The following is a 20,197-nucleotide window of genomic DNA, read 5'->3' as shown; positions in this document are numbered from 1 at the left end:
GCTTTTTCTGTTTAATAAAGAACTGGAGAGACATGGGACACTCCTTTTACTGAACAAACACTCTATAGCAATGAGTACTATCACAATATAGAGCTATTTAACACTTATTTTAACCAAAGTGAATCACTTACCCTACCTTTAATTTAAATATAATATGATAAGTGTATTTTGTTCCCTCCTTACCACCCTTGTCAAGTCCTTAATCAACTGAAAGAGCAAAAACGTACGGAACTAGAGAAGGATCATTTAGACGAAGCAGCATACAGCTGGCAAAAACAACAACATCAATCTCCCTGTCCTTAAAGGATCCAATGAGCTGATGTTGCAACGCAACAGCGCAGTGCAACAGTGCAGAGCACTGATAATCATCTGTGAGGGTGCAGTAGCGGCAGCGTACCTCCGGATGGCGACAGTCATGGCTTCTGAAGAGCTGGCACATGGGCAGATCACCTCAGGTCGCAGCCCACGTGCCTGGAACACGTTGAGGAAGGCATCGCAGGAAGATATTGACCCTGTTGTAATGTGAGCACACACACACACACAATTGCAGTCAATCAAGGGCAATTGCATTTTGTGTGTGTGTGTGTAAGTGTGCACATACACACAAAAAAAAACAAAGCCACCCACACACAAAAAAGTCTGAATCAATAAAGGCTGTCGGTGAGGTTTTGACCGTAGGGGTTTGGAATGAGATGTGAGAGCGTGTTAAACTGCTGATTCTCATTGTCGGGACTGGGGAGCACTAGGCGTCCAAATGGACCCTTTTGGGTCTGTACAGTAACTCTGAGAAAGTACTAATGGAACCAAATGGACCATTTTGGTTCCATTTGAACCTTCCCAGGATTCACCTTACACTGAGCCTTTTACAGTGTAGATTGGGGTCCCAGAAATATATATATATTAAAAAAACTGTATCAAAAAGGGGTCCGTGGCCTATTGCACATCAAACTGGGGGTCCTTAAAATGTAAAAAGGTTGAGAATCGTTGTGTTAAAGTGAGCGTCTGCTGGTGCACTCACAGGGGTTGGCTCCGTCCGCAACGATCAGCATGCGCAGTGAGCTCAGGCTGAGATCTCGCTGGTCTCTCTGGGCCAGCAACGACCAGTGCATGTCCCTCGACTTCACCACGGCTACCCGTGCTGAGAGAGATAGAACGAGAGAGAGAGAGAGAGAGAGATCAATACAGCAGTCTATTAATCTGTTACCCAAACATTGGGTTGGGACTAGGGGTGCAACGATACGTTTTAACAACGATTCGATACGTATCACGATACTTGTCGATACGATACATGAACGATACAGGTTCATTTAGAACGATACGATAAGTTTCGATTCAGTGATTTAGTCGATACGATACATGAACGATACAGCATTTTGAGGTCACGGACAGTTTCCTTTTTTTTAATTATTATTATTTCAAAAGGTTTTCAGAAAATTAATGTAAAAAAAAAAAGGAATCATAAATCATTTTATTTTTTTTAAATATCAAAGAAATTCCATGAATACATATTTTTTGTTAAGTTGTGAAAATAGCAGATCTACAAGCTCATGACACATCGCATCGCGACTTGATCTTATAGATCGGGTATTTTCACTGGTTTTGGTCAAAAAACACATAAAATTTCTCTTATGGGTCTCGAGGCAACAAAGTTTGGTAACCACTGGTCTTTACAGTGCATGCTTACAGCCAGTCACACTCAATATCACAGAGCCTGAGAATGATTCAGCGGGGAAGTCTGACTCTGTTTTCTAAGGCCTGATTCATTACTTGGTTGCAAAGCCGGGGTCACATACTGAAAATAGCAGATCTAAGCGCTCACAATGCTGGCTATTTTCGGTGCGCGACATGATGTGCAAACAAGTGTAAATCAGGGATAACAAGCTGAGTGAGCGGCACTCTGTCCAAACTGGAGCCGAGTGTCATTCAAGATAGCGAGCTTCCTCCACTCAGCCCTCAGTGCCCTCATGCACATCTGATGAAGATAAGACTGTGTGAGAAGATCAGTGGCTGAAAACAAGAGACATCACTTTAACCCTCGCCTATCAGATCAGGTCCAATGGAGAGAACAGCTCCAGAGTACCAGTATACCACTGCACACCCACTGAGCCGCACAACAAACAGTCACCAATATATAGAAGTAAAATGAAAAATAATGTGCTAGGAGTCTAAGACAAAGTTGATAAGAAAGTGTCAGAGAAGGAGGACAGTAAAATCCTCAGGATTCCTCTTACAACATAGGTGGTGACAACACCAAGTAATGCTTAATGTATCCATACATCGGACAGCCGATCTAAATTATAACCTCACAACGTGTCACTATGCGATGCATTGTGACCTTATATATCGTCTATTTCCGGATTTACAAAGTAAAAATCTGCCTTAACACTGAGGATTTTACATGACACAAGTGGAGATAATAATAATAGTACTAAAATGGCAGTAATATTGATAACGTTTATTTATAAAGCACTTTTTGAAACAGAGTTACTGTACATGGTGCTTTACAAAACAAGATAAAAGCAACAAGATACCACTTTGATTATTTAATTCATTAAAACAATAAAGTATAAGCATCAGTTATAAACAAAAAGCATCAAATAACATCACAAAACAAGTAAATACACACACATAAGAAAGCATAAAGGAGGCAATGCACAGTTGCACACTATAAAAAGGCCTTGTATGTAAAAGAAATGTGTTTTCAGAAGTGATCCTCTCCTCACCTTTGTACGTGTGCACTTTCTGTATCCAGGACAAGGGGTTGACTTTCATCAGGGAGTAAGGGATGCTGATGACATGCATCCGGTTCATCACGCTCTGCCACGCAAACACACAAACAAACAACAGCACTCATTACATGACTCCACGGGGCATTAGCACGCACAGTTGCATAGACCAGTGGTTCTCAAACAAGGACCCCCAAATTGACACCTATTAGTCCCATTTGAAAAGATGTGCCAGACAGGGACCCCCATAAGAGAAGATGTTTACGGCTCTAGGGGTGATTCTCAACCATTTTAATTTCAAGGACCCCCTGTTTGACGTGCATTATTAGGCTACGGACCCCCATTTAATGGCCTTTATATCTCTGGGACCCCAATTTATATTGTAAAATCAATGTTAATTTAACTCTGAGAGTGTACAGATGGAACCAAATGGACCCGTTCCATTTGGTTCCATTTGTACACTCTCAGAGTTACAGACCCATAAGGGTCAATTTGGTTCCTAACTATCCATCATTTAGCTGGGGACCCCCTGGAACTCCCTCAAGGACCCCTGGGGGTCCCCAGACCCCACTTTGAGAACCAATGGCATAGACCAGTGTGCAGTGTGCAAATGGAACCAAATATTCAACCTGTACACTCTCTGAGTTAAAGACCCGTAAGAGTCCATTTGGTTCATAACTATCAATCATTTCACCTAACCCTAACCCTGGAAACCCTTCGAGGACCCCTGGGGGTCCTTGGACCCCACATTGAGAACAAGTGGCATAGGCAGAAGATTCAGTTAGGTATAGGTTCCTAAAAGTGTGGCAAAAGCAGGGTGGATGTATTGTACCTCTCGTGGCCAGGTTTAATGACTACATTACTGGCATACTGAAAACACATTTTGTTTTATGTGCCATCACTGCTGTGTCACTTTTGGAGAGAAAATAAGGATGTGCTGTAGTAGCAGGTTTCAAAATGTGCTATTTAGTGTATAGCATCTATATAATCGATGTACTCCATGTATTTCTTTGTTGTTTCGGCTGGTATATTGAAAAAGCAATTATAAGTAGGCCGTGTCATTTTGCAGATACATAAAATCGGATTAATTTGACAAGACAGCTTTCCCATGTGTTTATCGTCAATGCATTCACACTCTGTTTAAAGCCTAACACCGTTTCCTGACAGCCTGCGAGCAAGCAAACTGGCAACAGAAACTGTGCACGAAACTGTAGCGTCGTCTGGCTAGTCTGAACCAATCAAATTAACCAGGGCTTAAACAACTAATAAGTATGACTACAGTATGACTAACTAATGAATATAACCAATGACAGGAGAGGAATGTTTCCCCTTCATCAAGCTACAGTGCGCGCGGGCACGCGGCCACGAAAACTCAAATTGAGACGCAGGTAGCGAACATTGAGGGGTGAATGTCATTGCTTGCGAGCGGTCAGGATCAGCGGTAGTCTAAATGCCTAAATTGTAGTTTGATTGAAACATGCCTTTTAATCATTTTTTCTTGCTCGCTCGCAGTGCTGGATGTCAGGATGAGTAATGCAATGTCCATATCTGGATGTCTCTCTCTCCTGCTTCTAATCAAACAAGCAGCCTATCAGTGTTAACAGAGGACATGGGACCACTCACAGTTAGCACGCCATGCCATAATCCTGCATCTCTCTTGAAGTCGAGGACGTTGGTTATCGTCTCAGCTGCAAGTCAAAAGGAGATTTTGTTAAGGTCAAAGGGGCTAAAGGGGTGTTAAAATATGGAAACAAGGTCCAGTTACGACATACCCAGCAGCACACTCACTGCTGTTCTTTACTAGCACAGTTTCACTTGGATGCTCTCATTATTCTACGCAAACGTAATCCCCTGGAGAGGAAAGGCCAACCTTGATAGTAGTGTAAATGAGTCAAGAACCAAACCCAGCCTCAGAAATAGGTCTGGAGAAGTCTCTATGGGATTCTAATGCAGTTAGGAGTTATTTAGGGTGAATCTGGGACACCAGGGGAAAATATGTGTCTTATGTTCTCTCTTTCTCCATCCCTTTCTCTCTCTCTCTCTCTCTCTCTCTCTCTCTCTCTCTCTCTCTCTCTTTCTCTCTCCCTCTCTCTCAATAGAGTTGACCCAGGTCTGGCGCTTAGAGACGCCACCAGCTTAACAGTTACACTTGATTCTAATTCCACTTGAACTGGAATGATACAATGAACCTAAATTCCAGACAGATGTGCTTTTCACTGTGCTGCTGTGGTTTTCATTCACAACTGTGAGACAAGTGGTCTTGGTCAAACAAGGTGCAGTACGATTGTATCCGTGATCGGTTACCACACGGGCGCCATACACCTACTATAATACTGTATGACCACAGGAGAGAGACTGTCTTGTCCGTTTCAAAAACATACAGTGAATATACTTCAGTCCAACATGTATTTTACAGTAAATTTCTTGAATCTTGAATTCTCAATAGGCCTTGAACTCTATGGCAATAGATTAACCACCACAGCTCCATATACTTCGCTGTATGACGAATAGAGAAAATAGCCAATCAACAAGTCCAATGTGACGTTGCCATGCGTGGTCAGCCTGTAGATCTGCTATTTTTTTGAGACATTTACAAAGTATTTTCACCTATAAAGACATGCCCAAAATAGAGACGGCAGGCTGAAAGTGGTTGAAGCCACAGTCATATCACAAAAAGCCCTAGGAGACCCTAAGCTGTTAGCTGAAGGGACCAGTGTTGCCAGATTCTGTGAGAGAAACAAGCAACCAGGTCTAGGAAAACCAGCCCAAAAGAAGCGACTATGGGACACACGAGCATCTTTAACATACATCAGCTATTTTCAAATAAAATCTTGCGGGGAAATTGTAATAAGCAGACTTGGCAACCCTGGATGTTAGGTAAGATTATGCAACCGATTCCCACCGGCATGTTGGTGAATGAAGCACAGCGACACGCGCAGAGTGAAGTAGGGCTATAATTCAGAAATAGGCACACACACACACACACACACGGCGAGCGTCCCACTCACCTTCAGTGTATCCGCAGGCCTGTGTGAGGGCGTGACAGTGAGACAGCATGGCTGAATGGGACACAGTGATCCCCATGGTGCTGCCCTCCTTGCTGGTCTTATACTGGACATGAGAACAACACATCACAAGCTTTGGCTGGTGCCATACAATGAGCAACTCTTTGTGATAAATGTATAGGTACAACAAAAAGAAAAAGACTGTATTTTTAACCCATTTAGACCGGGAAAGCATCATTTGTGTCATTTTACGATTTCTTTGGCTGTTCGAAAATAGCAGATCTACAAGCTCATGAGATTGTAGATCTGCATTTTTTTTTTTTTAATCGTGGAAAATGTGTGCAAATCTTTGTATATATTTTTGTATTTTTGTACAAATGTCTTCTAAATCCCTTTTTAAAAAAAACATGTGTTGCTACTGTACATAAATCAGTGGTGCTCAAACGTTTTCATGTCAAGGACTCCCAAAATTATTATGTATTTTGCCACGGACCCCCATCTCAAAATATTTTGATCCAGGCAGGGACCCCCCAGAAGCAAATATGAGTTAAAAATGTTGGCTTAAAAAAAATATATATATATTCAAAGATTTGCACACATTTTCAAGATTTTTCAAAAATAGCAGATCTACAAGCTTGTAGATCTGCTATTTTTGAATAGCCAAAGTATAAAAATATAGGTTAAAGTGGTTGCACAGATGCGTTCCCGGTCTTAAAAAGGGTTAATAAAAAAGGTCAAACTTCTACATGAGAGGTCTAATCACGTAAATCACACTGCACTAACCTCTATGTAGGCGATTTCATTGGTGGCTTCCCGAATTTGAGGGTACCAGTCTTTAGGGGGCTTCACAACATGCTTCCCGTCTGTGACAAACCACAGCAACCGCGGCCACCCTGCACGGACCACACACACACACACACACACACAGACATCCAACCCAGTTACACTACACAGTGGCCACGTTTGAAAAGCAGCAGGCCCAAGGCCCTATAGCTGCTTGCCGGGCGCCGTATTACAGTAATGGCACTTCCCTATTGCTGCTAAATAGTTAGGATGGGTTAACCATAGGGGTGTGCCGATATGTCGTCCCGCGATATATCGCTATACGTTTTTTTTGCAATAATAACAATGCAAAAACAGAAGTATTTGTTTGCATTTGCTTCCCCCCCCCCATATATTTTCATAACAAAAAAGTGCCATATATCGTATTGTATCGATATTGTGAGGCCCATATCGTGTATCGTATCATATCGTGAAATTAGTGTATCGGCACACCCCTCGTTAACCACTTAAACCCCAGCACCCCAGCATCGACACGCTCACAACGCGTCGCAGCTGTTAAGCTTGTCGATCTGCTATTTTCCGCGAAAGCCTTGGCCTGGACCGCTGGCGTAGCGGTCCAGGCACCTAGGCTCAGTGTAGCCTGACAGCGCGTCCAGGGTTCGACTCCCACTCCCCATTTACTGTCCTGTCAAATAAAGGCACAAAAGGCCAAAAAAAGAAGGGGAAAAAAAGCCTTCCCCACAATAACAGAAAAGACACTAGCATAGAGCCCTGAGGGACTCCGCTCAACCATATAGGGTTTACGTGGTTAAAATGCAGAGGACACACTTCAGAGACAAACAACTCCAAAACAACTACAACAAGGTTTAAAAAAAACAGAAAGGAAAACAAAATAGAAAAACGCATGGTACCTTTGAACGTAGCGACCTCCCCCGTCTGTGCTTTGGGCAGGCCTTTCTGACAAGCATCGGTGGTCAGAGCCAAAGTAACGCCACAGCTGCCCAGGAGGAAGCCGATCTGCTGACTTCCTGCGTCCTGCAGGAACCAAAGGAACAAGGATTTTGGATTTTTGTGCATTCTGGTAGAACTCAAAACAGAGGGGTTGCAAATAAAATACCAGGCAGTAAAAGTCACGTTTTTTACAAACACATCCTTAAGCATGAGTGAGAGAGACGTAGAGGCAGAGAGACAGAGAAACAGAGAGAGAGAGAGAGCGAGAGCGAGAGAGAGCGAGAGCGAGAGCGAGAGCGAGAGCGAGCGAGAGAGAGAGAGAGAGCGAGAGAGAGAGAGAGAGAGAGAGAGAGCGAGAGAGAGAGAGAGAGAGAGAGAGGGAATGATGACACCTCCAGAGACATCAAAGCAACAGCAGCTAAAAGGGTGAAGTGACGGCCAGTCACTATTAAAAACTACACCGCTGAGCCTCAAAGCCACAGTCACAGCAGGAGATGGAATCCAGGATCTGAGATGCACTCGTTTCAATTTGCTCCGCTGTGCAAAAATTGTTGCACGACGAATAGCAAAAAATGGCTGATATACAAGCTCACACAACGCATCGTGAAAAATTGACATTCCAACGTTTTATTATGCCTATGGCATACTGTACCTAAAATTGAGGTTGAAAGTGGTCAAAATCCATTAAGACCTGGAACGCATCTGTGTCATTTTTTGATTTTAGCTAAAAAGCATTATTTTACACTTTATGGCTATTAAAAAATAGCAGATCTACAAGCTCATAGCGCGGCACCGAGTGGCGTGCTACGAGCTCGTAGATCTGCTATTTTTGAAAAATCGGGAAAATGTGTGCAAATCTTTGAATAATATATCCTTTTAAAGCGAACATTTTTTAACTCAAATCTTTGCTTCTGGGGGTCCCTGGAACAAAATATTTTGAGATGGGGGTCCGCGGCCAAATTCATATCGTTTTGGGGGTCCTTGACATGAAAAAGTTTGAGCACCACTGATATAGAAACATAAGTTTTTCAGAAATACTGTTGGGATTTAGAAGACATTTGTAGAATCGGCTTCAGGTCTTAATGGGTTACGATATGGAAACAAGATCCAGTTACATTAAGCTCACAGGCAGACTCTCGTCATGGAGACCGAGCTGAGGATGAAAGGAGAAATATGAGCGGTACACAGACGGGAGGATGAGGAGGAGAAGAAGAAGGAGGAGGAGGATAGAGATGGAGAGAGAATCAAAGGAGTTGGTGAGCAGAGAGAGAGAAGATAAAGGGAGTAGATGGGAAGTTGACAGAGACAGATTGTATTTGAGACAGTGAGTGAGTTTTTAAGTCCCTTGAACAGTTGGCCACTGATCTAATATTTTGACTGGTATTGCAGATCACTGCTCCTCTGAGATCTCATTAATTACGGCGCGGCATTCAACAACAGCATGCTTATTGGAGCAGCCAATAACAGGCATTGATATTCGGGCTGTATAGGAGGACCAGGGCTGATGACTTTGTTCCAGTTTTGGTTGATGGATGGAATAGCGATACATCCTAATGTTCAATCACTTAGGAGGTCCACATTATTGTTTATGTATTGACACACTGCACAAATGACCATTACAACAGCCTGATTGGGGTTTAAAACCAGGTTTAAACCTTAAAAGGTAGGGTAAGTGATTTACTTTGGTTAAAATAAGTGTTAAATAGCTCTATATTCTGATAGTACTCAATGCTATAGAGAGTGTTTGTTCAGTAAAAGGAGTCTCCCATGTCTCTCCAGCTCTTTATTAAACAGAAAATGCATTTTCAGTGCTCTCTCCTGATTGGCTTAAATGTTGTCACCTACCTGAAAATGTATTTAGTGTGTTTACTAAATTTAGTGTGTTTACTAAAGAGCTGGAGAGACCCCAGGGACCGAACAAACGCTCTGTAGCAATGATTACTATCAGAATATAGTACTTTAACCTCTTTAACAAAAACAATCTTTCCATGAATGAGTCATAAAGTCATTTAGACATAATTCCACTAGGGGACACTGCTGCCCTCCATTGGCTATGTAGAACACAACGTTGGCACTATAAGACAAATGCAATGAATTTATTTCATACATTCCTGGTAAAAGAAACGCAATGAAAATCATGCATTCTGAGTAAAAGAAATGCAACGAGGTTCATGCATTCCTGGTGGAAAAAACGTTGCAGTAGGAAATGCCGCGGCTGCGGCCTTGAAGGACTTGTTGTTGCCCGGAGGCGGCAGGCATCTGTGTTCAAGGATCGGGAGCAGGGGAGTGGTGCAGGAATGTTGCAGTTACCTTTTCAAAAATAGCAGATCTACAAGCTCGTAGCACGGCACTCGGTGCCGCGCTATGAGCTTGTAGATCTGCTATTTTTGAATAACCAAAGTGTAAAATAATGCTTTTTTTTTGCTCAAATCAAAAAATAACAGATTCCATGTCTTAATGGGTGCAGGAATGTTGCAGTTTACCTTACGCGTGAGCGGCACTTCAATGGGCACGGGCACCAACTCTGCCAAGAGACAGCCATAGAACGCCACCATGAACATCACAGGGTCATTGTTGGGGATCACAAGTGCGACCTGCAAGAGTGTCAATAACGAACAACGTCACTGCCTGCATTCTGACAACTTCTGTCACTACAAGACGGTCACTGTAATGTCTCCTTGGTTCTTTGGTTCTTTGGTTTCTTTGGTTCAGTAGGAATCACTGAACCAAGACAAGAAATAGCATGATTTGCAAAGAAATGTTACGAAGGTTACAAGGTTGCTTCTCCTCACAGCTACACACTGCAGTTTACTTATAAAAGGTAGAAAACAGTCACACAATACAGTACTGAATGGAAACAAAGGGCACTGAAGTGCAGTCCACTATATAGGAACCAAGCAGTAGTTTGGAGTGGTGGAAAAAGTACCCAAATGTTTTACTTAAGTAAAAGTATCAATACTGCAATGTAGAAGTACTCTGTTACAAGTAAAAGTCCAGAATTCAAAACTGACTTGAGTAAAAGTACAAAAGTATTGGTATCAAAATGTACTTAAAGTACCAAAAGTAAAAGTACAAAAATGTTTGAAAATATATAGCAGATCTACAAGCTCAATAGCAGATCTACAAGCTCACAACGAGTCGCGATGCGACGCGTTGTGAGCTTGTAGATCGGCTATTTTCAAATAGCCTTGGTATAAAATAGGGCTAAAGTGGTTAATGTATGTTTTATAATGTAATCATTTATATCGGCAAAGTAACTAGTAACTAAAGTCTTCAAATAATTGTAGTGGAGTAGAAATAAAAGTATAGACAATTGGAAATAGTCCAGTAAAGTAAAACTCAGAAAACCTCAGAATTGTACTTAAGTACAGTACTTGAGTAAATGCACTTAGTTACTGCAGGGTGAAATTGTAAATGATGTCCACATTGGCCCAGCAGGCCTACATTAAGATATGGCAATATTTCATGACTTACTCTGTCTCCAGGCACAAGTAAAGGCTCGTTCCTGGTGCTTAGCTTGTTGAGGAGAGTGTAGGCCAGTTTCTGACTGCGGGTCCATAGTTTACCTAAATAAATAGAGAATGAATAGCACATTATTCATATTCCCTACGGAGCATGGCTGTTAGACAAATGTAAATACAAACAATAGATCGGAAAGCCACAACAGATTAAACATACGGGGGGAATACACTTCATATGTTCGGTCTACGCTCTTAACAATTAGTCTGCGTATTACTGTTAAGAGTGTCGGCAATCTCCTACGTTAAAACATTGGTTCTCAAAGTGGGGTCCGGGGACCCCCAGGGGTCCTTGGGGGGGGTACCAGGGGGTCCCCAAATTTGTTAATAAAGCGTCACAATCATTTTAACCCCTTTATCCATATTTTATACTTTGGCTATTGAAAAATAGCAGTTATACAAGCTTATAGCACGGCACCGTTGTGCCGTGATATGAGCTTGTAGATTTTTGAAAAATGTGTGCAAATCTTGAAATCATTTTTTTAAAAGGCGAACATTTTTAACCCAAATCTTTGCTTCTGGGGGCCCCTGGCACAATATATTTTCAGGTTGGGGGTCCGCGCGGCCACATAAATATCAATTTGGGGGTCCTTGACATGAAAAAGTTTGCAGAACCACTGCATTAACAAATAAATAATAAACACTTTCACACACGTGTGTTTCTTATTCTAAGGGAGAAAAAGGAAAACAGCTCCACACAGCCTGATACCTACCATAGGTGAGTGTGTAAACCGGTTTGCCGGCATTGTCCAGCGCCGTCAGACAGGGGCTTTTGGGATGGGTGGTGCCCCAACGTTGCAAGCCCGCCAGCAGGGAGGGGGGCCAGTTGGTCACCACCCCGAGAGGCTCCCCTTCCAGGGGACTCATCTGCTGGCCCTCAGGTCTTGGCTGGTTGGGGTCTGGCTGTTGGACTACATGATATATATACAAGGCACAGAGAGAGAAGGAAACGTACATTGTTATTACCAGTGGTTCTTAAAGCGGGGTCTGGGGACCCCCAGGGGTCCTTGGGGGGGTACCAGGGGGTCCCCAGCAAAAATACTTAGATCTACAAGCTTACAACGCGTCGCGATGTGACGCGTTGTTAGCTTGTAGATCGGCTATTTTCAAATAAAATCTTGCGGGGAAATTATAATAAGCAGATCTGGCAACCCTGGTGGGCGATCTCTGCTTCTGTCACACATATATAAGAAGGGGGGGTCCCTGAGGAAAGAAGGTTGGGAAGCACTGCGTTATACAGAGGTGAACACTAGCGAACAAACAAGCCGAGAGGAAACCAAGCGAGGGAGGGGTTGACAATCTATTCAAATGTTTCCTAGCAACAAGATGTTCTGATATGATTAAAGCGACAAAAAGTTGAGCGGCTCCTTAATTTCCTCAAACAGTCACCCCTGTGTTGTGTATCTCTTAGCCACTTGAACCCTATCATATACATATTTAACCGGTGTTCTCCACTCTCCACCAGGGCTCTATCCTTGGTCCAAATTATCTCACCCCAAAATAGCAGATCTACGAACCTCACAACGTGTCGCATTGTTGTAGATCTGCTATTTTTGCTGAGTGTTTGTCCCAGAATAGGGACGCAAAGGTTGATGTGGTTAAAAGACTGAAGTGAATTAGACAAAGCATAGGACCACATCAAAGAAAGAGGTTGTGGGTTTGGAGGGGGTGTGGACGTGTGGTAGAGAGGAGACGAAGGAGGTTTGTTCATTAAAAAGGATCCCCATTAGCTGATGACGCCTAAACGCCCACTAGTCTTCCTGAGGTCGATGATATGTACATTACATCACGAAAATAGAATTCACAAAAACATGTATCCCATAAAATAGAATATATAAATAGCTTATACTATCTGTTTGGTCTGTTTCATTATCAGCTTCCTGTGTCAGCCACTGAATAAACCCCCTGATCGACGACGCCTGGCTTCTTTCACATCTGCTGCTGTGTGCCCACTCCACTGCCTCCTCTTGTGGGTCCATGTTTACTCTCTGACTGACTACTCCACATTTTGCTGTGTGTATAGCTCTCTCTCTCTCTCTCTCTCTCTCTCTCTCTCTCTCTCCTAAGACCTGGAACGCATCTGTGTCATTTTTTGATTTGAGCTTATTTTACACTTTGGCTATTCAAAAATAGCAGATATACAAGCTCATAGCTCTATGAGCTTGTAGATCTGCTATTTTTGAAAAATCGTGAAAAAGTGTGCAAATCTTTGAATACATATTATTTTAAAGAGATTATTTTTATACTCAAATCTTTGCTTCTGGGGGTCCCTGGAACAACATGTTTTGAGATGGGGGTCCGCGGCCAAATACATATCTCTCTCTCTCTCTCTCTCTCACCCTTATGTCTTTTCCCCTCGCCTGCCCTTTCATTATCATCAAAATAAAACGATTCTCCTGGCTCCCAGAACAACCCATGGATTGTTCGACTGAGACACACACACACATACTGTAGTAGCGGTCGGTGCTATCGCTCAGCATCCTTCTCAGCACTGCAGGGATGAATGTGCAGCTCACACACACCAAACACACCGCTGAGGCTGCGTGCGTTGCTGCCTGCGTCGCACACACAGATCCCAAATCAGATCCCTGAGTCTCTGGAGCTGGAGAAGCGTTTTCCTATTTTTTCTTTCTTTTCACGGTCACCTGCTGACGCGCTGCTATTCCTGCTGCGTTTTTCACTTTGCCGCTGCTGTTTACTCAGCCTTGTATCCGAGTACCACCCAAAAAACCCACGCGGTGGGCCGGTCGGAATGGAGGAAATGGTTAGGTAGGGCTGGACGGTGATGGTTGGCAGGGGCTGTGTGTGTGTGTGTGTGTGTGTGTGTGTGTGTGTGTGTGTGTGTGTGTGTGTGTGTGTGTGTGTGTGTGTGTGCGGGCAGGCTGCACCCAGTGCTTCCTGCCCACACCTGGTGGTCCTAGCTCCACCAAGACAGGGCGAAAAACAACCAGCGATCTAACAACAGCGTATCTGCACTGATTTAGGTGTGGTGAGGCTGTAGTGCGTGCGATTGCAATGACACTGGCAGTTTTCGTCAGTTACGCACAAATAAACACTGACCGACGGCAACAACAGACTGACAGCTGTAGCTCCGTTGGAAGCCGAAAAATGATGATGAATTGAAAAGTTCTAAATGATAAAGGAGTTTATGTGCGAAGATGTCAGGGTTCGGTGGGTGACTTTGCACAGAGCTGTGCCCATTAAGACCTGGAACGCATCTGTGTCTGCTATGAAAAATCTTGAAAACATTTTTTTTTTTTTTTTTTTCAAAAAACTGTTATATATCGTCTCTGTCGGGTGGAAACCTGTCCAAAAACTGTTACTTTTCAGGATTCAAATAAAAAAATAGCAGATCCACAAGCTCATGCAGATCCGCAATTTTTGACGCTGTAGAATGATCAAGTAGGGCATTCATTTACAAAAAAACACAAAAAGTTAAAATATGAAGACAAGAAGTTTCTGCCCGACAGCAACTATATTCTGTATGATTGATTTTGACAGAGCGGGGCGTCTAATCACTTCCAAAGCCATCTTACCGTCCAGCAGCTCCTCGAAGTCGTCAACAAAGAATTCTCGCAGCGGCCGGCGCTTTGGTCTCTTCAGGGTGTTGAGCAACTGCTGGATCTTTGAGGAGACGCGACTGTTGACCGGAACACCTGGTAGAGAGAGGGGGGGGGGGGGGGGGGAGAGATGGGGAGGAAAAGATGGCCATGCGAGGCGAGACGAAGACAAATTTGTCGAGGATGAAAACGGATGAAGTTGAGGAAACGAAACGAAAGGGAAGATGATGTGTTGATGGAGAGATTGATTGAGCGGAGGAGGAGGAGGAGGGAATGGGTGAATGGGAAGGATGGATGAGAGGAGAAAGAGAAGAAAAAAAGGTCAGACACATAAAAGTCACAGTGGGGTCACAACATGACCTCTAGCGGTCACCTGGAGGTCAATGGTTATGGCCTATACCATTGGGCACGCTCACTAACAGCAGTGGATCTCCCCCCCAACCTTTTCTGGATCAGGGCCCGCTTGAAAATCGTGAAAGTGTTCCCGGTCCACCCACGTGACCACTTAACACTCGCATGACGGCAGTAAGACGGCAGTAGGACCGACTACCACACAGACTGACAATCAGATCGAAAATTTAGGAGAAGTCACGGAAGGGGAACCTTCTGATAGCTTCATGAGAAAAGATAATCCACTTCAAAGTCTCAAAATCGGTCAGATTGACCGCTTAGACGCCCAATGCATCTTCAGAGCATGTTTATTTTGATGATCAATCAATCGACTATGTTCTGGCTTGGATCAATGGAACTAATGCAGTATACTTTAAGTTCCCATGTATCACATAGTATTTGTCAAGGTTTTAAATACTACTATAAAAGTAGTATTTAAAAAAAAAATCACACCCAGTGTGAAGTGGGCGGTGTGTGGTCATCACAACATGACTCACTTTAAAAAAGGAAAAATGACTCCATAGTCCATACTGCTATTCATAGGGCTGCACATGTGTCATGTGTTTCGCTAGCCAATCACAGTCCTGAATTTGCAAAGTCAGCCAATCACATTACAGTTAGTGGTGATGACACTAGCTGTAATGTGATTGGCTGATATGAAAAAAGTATCGATTTGCATTAACAATGGAAGGGTTAGGGGGTACACACATTTTTTGGTCGGTGTCCAAAACTCACTTATAGGGGGCGGCTACACCGCCCCAAAAATAATGTGGGCCCCCAATAATTTGGGGGCCCACTTGCAATATCCTGACGGGAATCGCTGCACTAGAGACACCTTGCATAACCTCAAAAAGACTCTTGGGGGGGGGGGGGGGGGTAAAAGGAGGAGAGGGGTTCTGCTGCCTAGCAACAAAGAAGTCCTCTAATACAGATAAGTGATTCATGAGATGTCTGGAAAGGTGCCACACTTCTAATCCTCTCCTGTATAATTTGTGGTCAGTTTCTGCAAACGTTTTCCGACATACTTTGAAGCAGCCTAGATGGAACCCTTATCAGGTCTACACGCAAGTTAAATAAATAAATAAATATAACACAGTAACGTTAGTCAATCAACACGTACACACAAACACTGGTGTTTTAACACAATTTTCACTTCACACGCAAACAAAAAGCTGAGCGCGACAATATTACTAGAAAGCATCAGAGAGATCTTTGCTGGAATACAAAAGAATATGGAAATAAAGATGGATTGGGGGGGGTGGGGGGGGCGGAGGGGGAGTGGGCCGACGCCACAGGTGACAGAGGGAGAGCGATACAGAATGAGGGTGCAAGAGTTAATCCCACTAATCGACGTAATCAAAATGTGAAAGTAATAGATTTTAATAAAATAACCGATTTTCAAAAACAGCAGATCTACAAGCTCAAAATGCGATGCATTTTGAGCTCGTAGGTCGGCTATTTTTGCAGGACACCGTACGATTAAAGATGAACAATATAAAACCAGGCCTAAGTGGTTAATCAGACCAATCGATTTAGTCTATTACAAAAAACCCTGGATGTTTTCGTGTTGATTCGTTGATATATCCAAAACATTTTTCTTTTCTTGTCTTTTAAACATGCTTCTTGACTATTCGATTAATCAAAAAAGTAATCAATAGAATGATCACCATCAAGATGATATATAGTTGCAGCCCTAATCCAGAACAAGACACAGAGAGAGAGAGGAGAGAGAGAGAGGAGAGGCCCACTCACGCTTCCTTCACTTCACATATAGGACACGGCTATTTGGGGACTACAGAAAAACTATGTGCATCCCGTGAACATTAATTTCTACTATGAGCTCATGGTGAGTGGAGGGGGGGTAGTAGATTTCAGACATTCCAGACAGCCACAGGAGACAGAGGCCACAGCTGCATACAGATGGCCTGGAACTGGCTTCTAATAAGCTTGGAAACGGACAAACCGCTTCTTTCGTCCCAGGACTGAAGCACTCAGGAGTGGGCGGAGCCAGGAGGCCAAAAGGGTCACCAGAGCACCTGATGGACCAATTAGAAAGCCCCCAGACACATCTGTGGACCCAGGACCGCTGCACACCCCCAAAAAAAGCCTAGTGATATTAATGAGATTACAGCCAAGCCGGCCCACTTTTAAAATGATGAAGACCAGGCTATCAGCTATACAATGGCTATACTTAACATATTCATGACTTCATTTTCTATGCAACCACTGTTTGAAATGACTAAGGCGACTGACCTCTGACTAATCATTAAACGTACATATGATAATAGTATGATAAATGCATTTAAGAATCACTGAATTATGCATTAGACTATAATCAGATTTGCATTTAGCAGCAACCTGAACCCATGTAAATAATCTCCCTTCATTTATTAAAGAACCAACAGGAGTAGCCCAGCATATTTCCCACCATAGGCCTAACTAAGTAGGCTACCACGACACTGTCAAGTGAACGTCATCTCTCAGTGGCACACAATAACAAAGATGAGCCTTAAAACGTAACAACTCTCTGACTATATCACCCCCCCCGTGGTGTGTCGAAATTAAAATGCCAGAAAGACTGGATGGGTGCCATCATACATAAATACCTCTCTGTGCGGCCGCAGGATATCAGACAGATTGACACCTCGACTCTGAGAGAAGTCACCAAGTGTCGCCATGTTATCATTTCTCTTTTCTCTTTCCTTTATCTGTATCTCGTTCTGTATCTGTCCTGTGTTTTCTAGCTGCGGTACTGCCATGACAACTCTTATCTCTTATCAACAATCAGTTGAGCGCCAGTGTTGTGTGCCGATCTACAAGCTCACAATGCACCGTGACGCATTGTGAGCTTGTAGATGTGCTGATTTTTACGACACGCGCCACTGCTGCGAAACAAGGTATAAATCAAGCAAAACCTCCCCGGGCCAACCCCTACAGTATGACTACACACAAACAAAGCTAACATTTCAAGCTAGAATCAGCATTAACCCAGTAAGACCGTGAACGCATCTGTGTCATTTTTTTGTTTTCTTTGGCTATTTCTTTTTTAATCGTGATTATTTTGTGCAAATCTTTGAATATATATATTTTTAAATTGAACATTTTGAACCCAAATCTTTGCTTCTGGGGATTCTACAAATGTCTTCTAAATACTAACAGTTCTTTTTTTTAAAAACTTATGTTGTTATAATATCAGTGGTTCTCAAACTTTTTCATGTCAAGGACCCCCAAAATTATATGTATTTGGCCGCGGACCCCCATCTCAAAAGATGTTGTTCCAGGGACCCCCAGAAGCAAAGATTTGAGTTACAAATGTTCGCTTTAAAATATACATATTCAAATATTTGCACACATTTTCATGGTTTTTCATAAAATAGCCAAAGGAATCTAAAAAAATCACACCCTGTGTGAAGGTAGCGGCGCCTTTGATACATTTTGTCAACGATATGTGTTTATAATGTGTTTATAGCCACGTGTCACGTGAAGCTTGACCAATCACTTTGTTGACGTACGCACCTGACCAATCGGAACGTTGACATACGCACAAAGTCAGGTATAGAGCAGGATCCGCTCTATACCTAAAGGTATAGAGCGTCTAGTGCCGCTAAAAATGACACCGATTCTTTCCCGGTCTCAATGGGCTAACAAGATCACTTTAGGAAGGAATCAGGCTTGACGTCTCGCTGTGTTGAAACCTCAAAGCTCAAATCAAAAGCATCACGCACACGACGGTTGCACACTCACACAAGTTAGAATTTGATTTTTTTTGGGGAGGGTTATTGAATTGCTTATGATATGTTTGGATAGTTTTTTGAAACACATAGAGGTGACTTTGAAGTTAATGGCAAAAAAACACACACACACACACACACACACACACACACACACAAGGCAGCAGAGCACATATATGGCAGACGTAGGCATAGAGAGCTGGAGGAATGGGTATAAATACCATCCGATAAACTGAAGGCTCCTTCACTTCTCCACTCATACCCTGGAGGAGAGACATATCAGGCCGTCAATGACACAATCCTGCTGATGTCACAGGAGTGTGTGTGCGTGTGCGTGTGCGTGTGTGTGTGTGTGTGTGTGCGTTAGAAAGAAAAATGCCCAACAGCAAAACAGACATGACAAACAGGCAACAATAAGTAAAGTTCAGCTAGATAAAACAACAACGGTTTTCCCTGGCGTGTACAGCATCCAAAGGAAGGATATTTGCAGAGTTTGGCATTAACACCTCTTGAAGAACATATATCTACAGTATATATATATATTGTCTGAGTCGGACGTCTGAGAAATAACATGTCAGCTGCACTGCCTTTGCGTTCACAAGGCAGGGAATATACAGATGACACACATTCTTAATGGTTTGCGGAGAGTGGCAGAGAATTGATGGCTGCAATGTAATACTCTATTAAATAGACCATGTTCACGCTGCGTACAATGTTCAGATGGCCGCCTTATTGACAGCTGTGAGTTTTAAGCAGCAGCTTGCCAGGACTGATATTGGAACCAAGACGGATGGGTGACACAAACATATTGGCTCTGAGGTTTATTTATGGCTTACGGAGTCGAGACATACTCGTCTTGTGCTTGGCTCGACGTGTGAACAAACAACGGACTATAGGCGCAAAACAGAAGAGATGCCATGCTACTGCCGATATGAAGTATCATCGGATTGCTGTTCCGCAGTGCATCAGCTCAGAAACATCAAAAGATCCCGCATGAAATCATATGTTTGGAAAAGGGTGGAGGGGGGCGGGGGTGTGTAGGGTAGGTACTGAGTAATGTTCGCAGTGCTGCTGCATTTATACACCTGGTCGGCTCGCAACGTGGCAAGGAGAAACCAGCTGGATGCTATACACACACCTCGATATCAGTTCCAGTTTATGGCCTTTGTGTTTCGCATAAATCAACTCGACTCAGGGTGATACAAGAAGATACAGGGGTGTGCGTACTGTACTGTGTGTGTGCCCGTGTGGGGGGAGGCGGTGGTTGTGGAGGGATTCTCAGTTACCATGGCAACTCGGGGTGGGAGGGGGGTCAGTCCGCAGCCTGTGCCAGGCTGACAGACATACATACAGATACACATGAAGAAGACAGAGGGACAGACGGCGGGAGGGAAAAGAAGGAGGGGAGGTTACTCTACTGTGTGTGTGTGTGTGTGTGTGTGTGTGTGTGTGTGTGTGTGTGTGTGTGTGTGTGTGTGTGTGTGTGTGTGTGCGTGTGCGTGTGCGCTTGTGTGACGTATGGAGGAAACTCAC

The 20,197-nt window shown here is 43.4% G+C and overlaps 1 protein-coding gene across 6 annotated transcripts in view; it reads right to left on the bottom strand.

Annotated features, from left to right (window-relative positions):
• Positions 1–20,197, bottom strand: part of LOC311064146 (disco-interacting protein 2 homolog A-like) — a 183,313-nt gene that overhangs the window by 69,933 nt on the left and 93,183 nt on the right. For all 6 annotated transcript variants that reach the window (XR_014602684.1, XM_084083922.1, XM_084083924.1 and 3 more), the window contains 11 exons: positions 14,520–14,639; positions 11,697–11,894; positions 10,940–11,031; positions 9,949–10,059; positions 7,426–7,549; positions 6,515–6,624; positions 5,735–5,837; positions 4,350–4,414; positions 2,724–2,817; positions 1,019–1,138; positions 398–512 (listed from right to left, as the gene is read on the bottom strand). Coding sequence is in view for 5 of the 6 variants with exons in the window: in XM_084083922.1 (XP_083940048.1) it covers positions 398–512; positions 1,019–1,138; positions 2,724–2,817; positions 4,350–4,414; positions 5,735–5,837; positions 6,515–6,624; positions 7,426–7,549; positions 9,949–10,059; positions 10,940–11,031; positions 11,697–11,894; positions 14,520–14,639 (1,252 nt within the window). In the remaining variant the exon portion in view is untranslated. The remainder of the gene's footprint in view (positions 1–397; positions 513–1,018; positions 1,139–2,723; positions 2,818–4,349; positions 4,415–5,734; positions 5,838–6,514; positions 6,625–7,425; positions 7,550–9,948; positions 10,060–10,939; positions 11,032–11,696; positions 11,895–14,519; positions 14,640–20,197) is intronic.

Source organism: Gymnoscopelus microlampas (genome assembly GCF_963454915.1).
Source record: "Gymnoscopelus microlampas genome assembly, chromosome: 17".
Taxonomy (NCBI): domain Eukaryota; kingdom Metazoa; phylum Chordata; class Actinopteri; order Myctophiformes; family Myctophidae; genus Gymnoscopelus; species Gymnoscopelus microlampas.
Note: the sequence above shows the minus strand (reverse complement) of the source record. Positions and strands in the feature narration are given on the sequence as shown.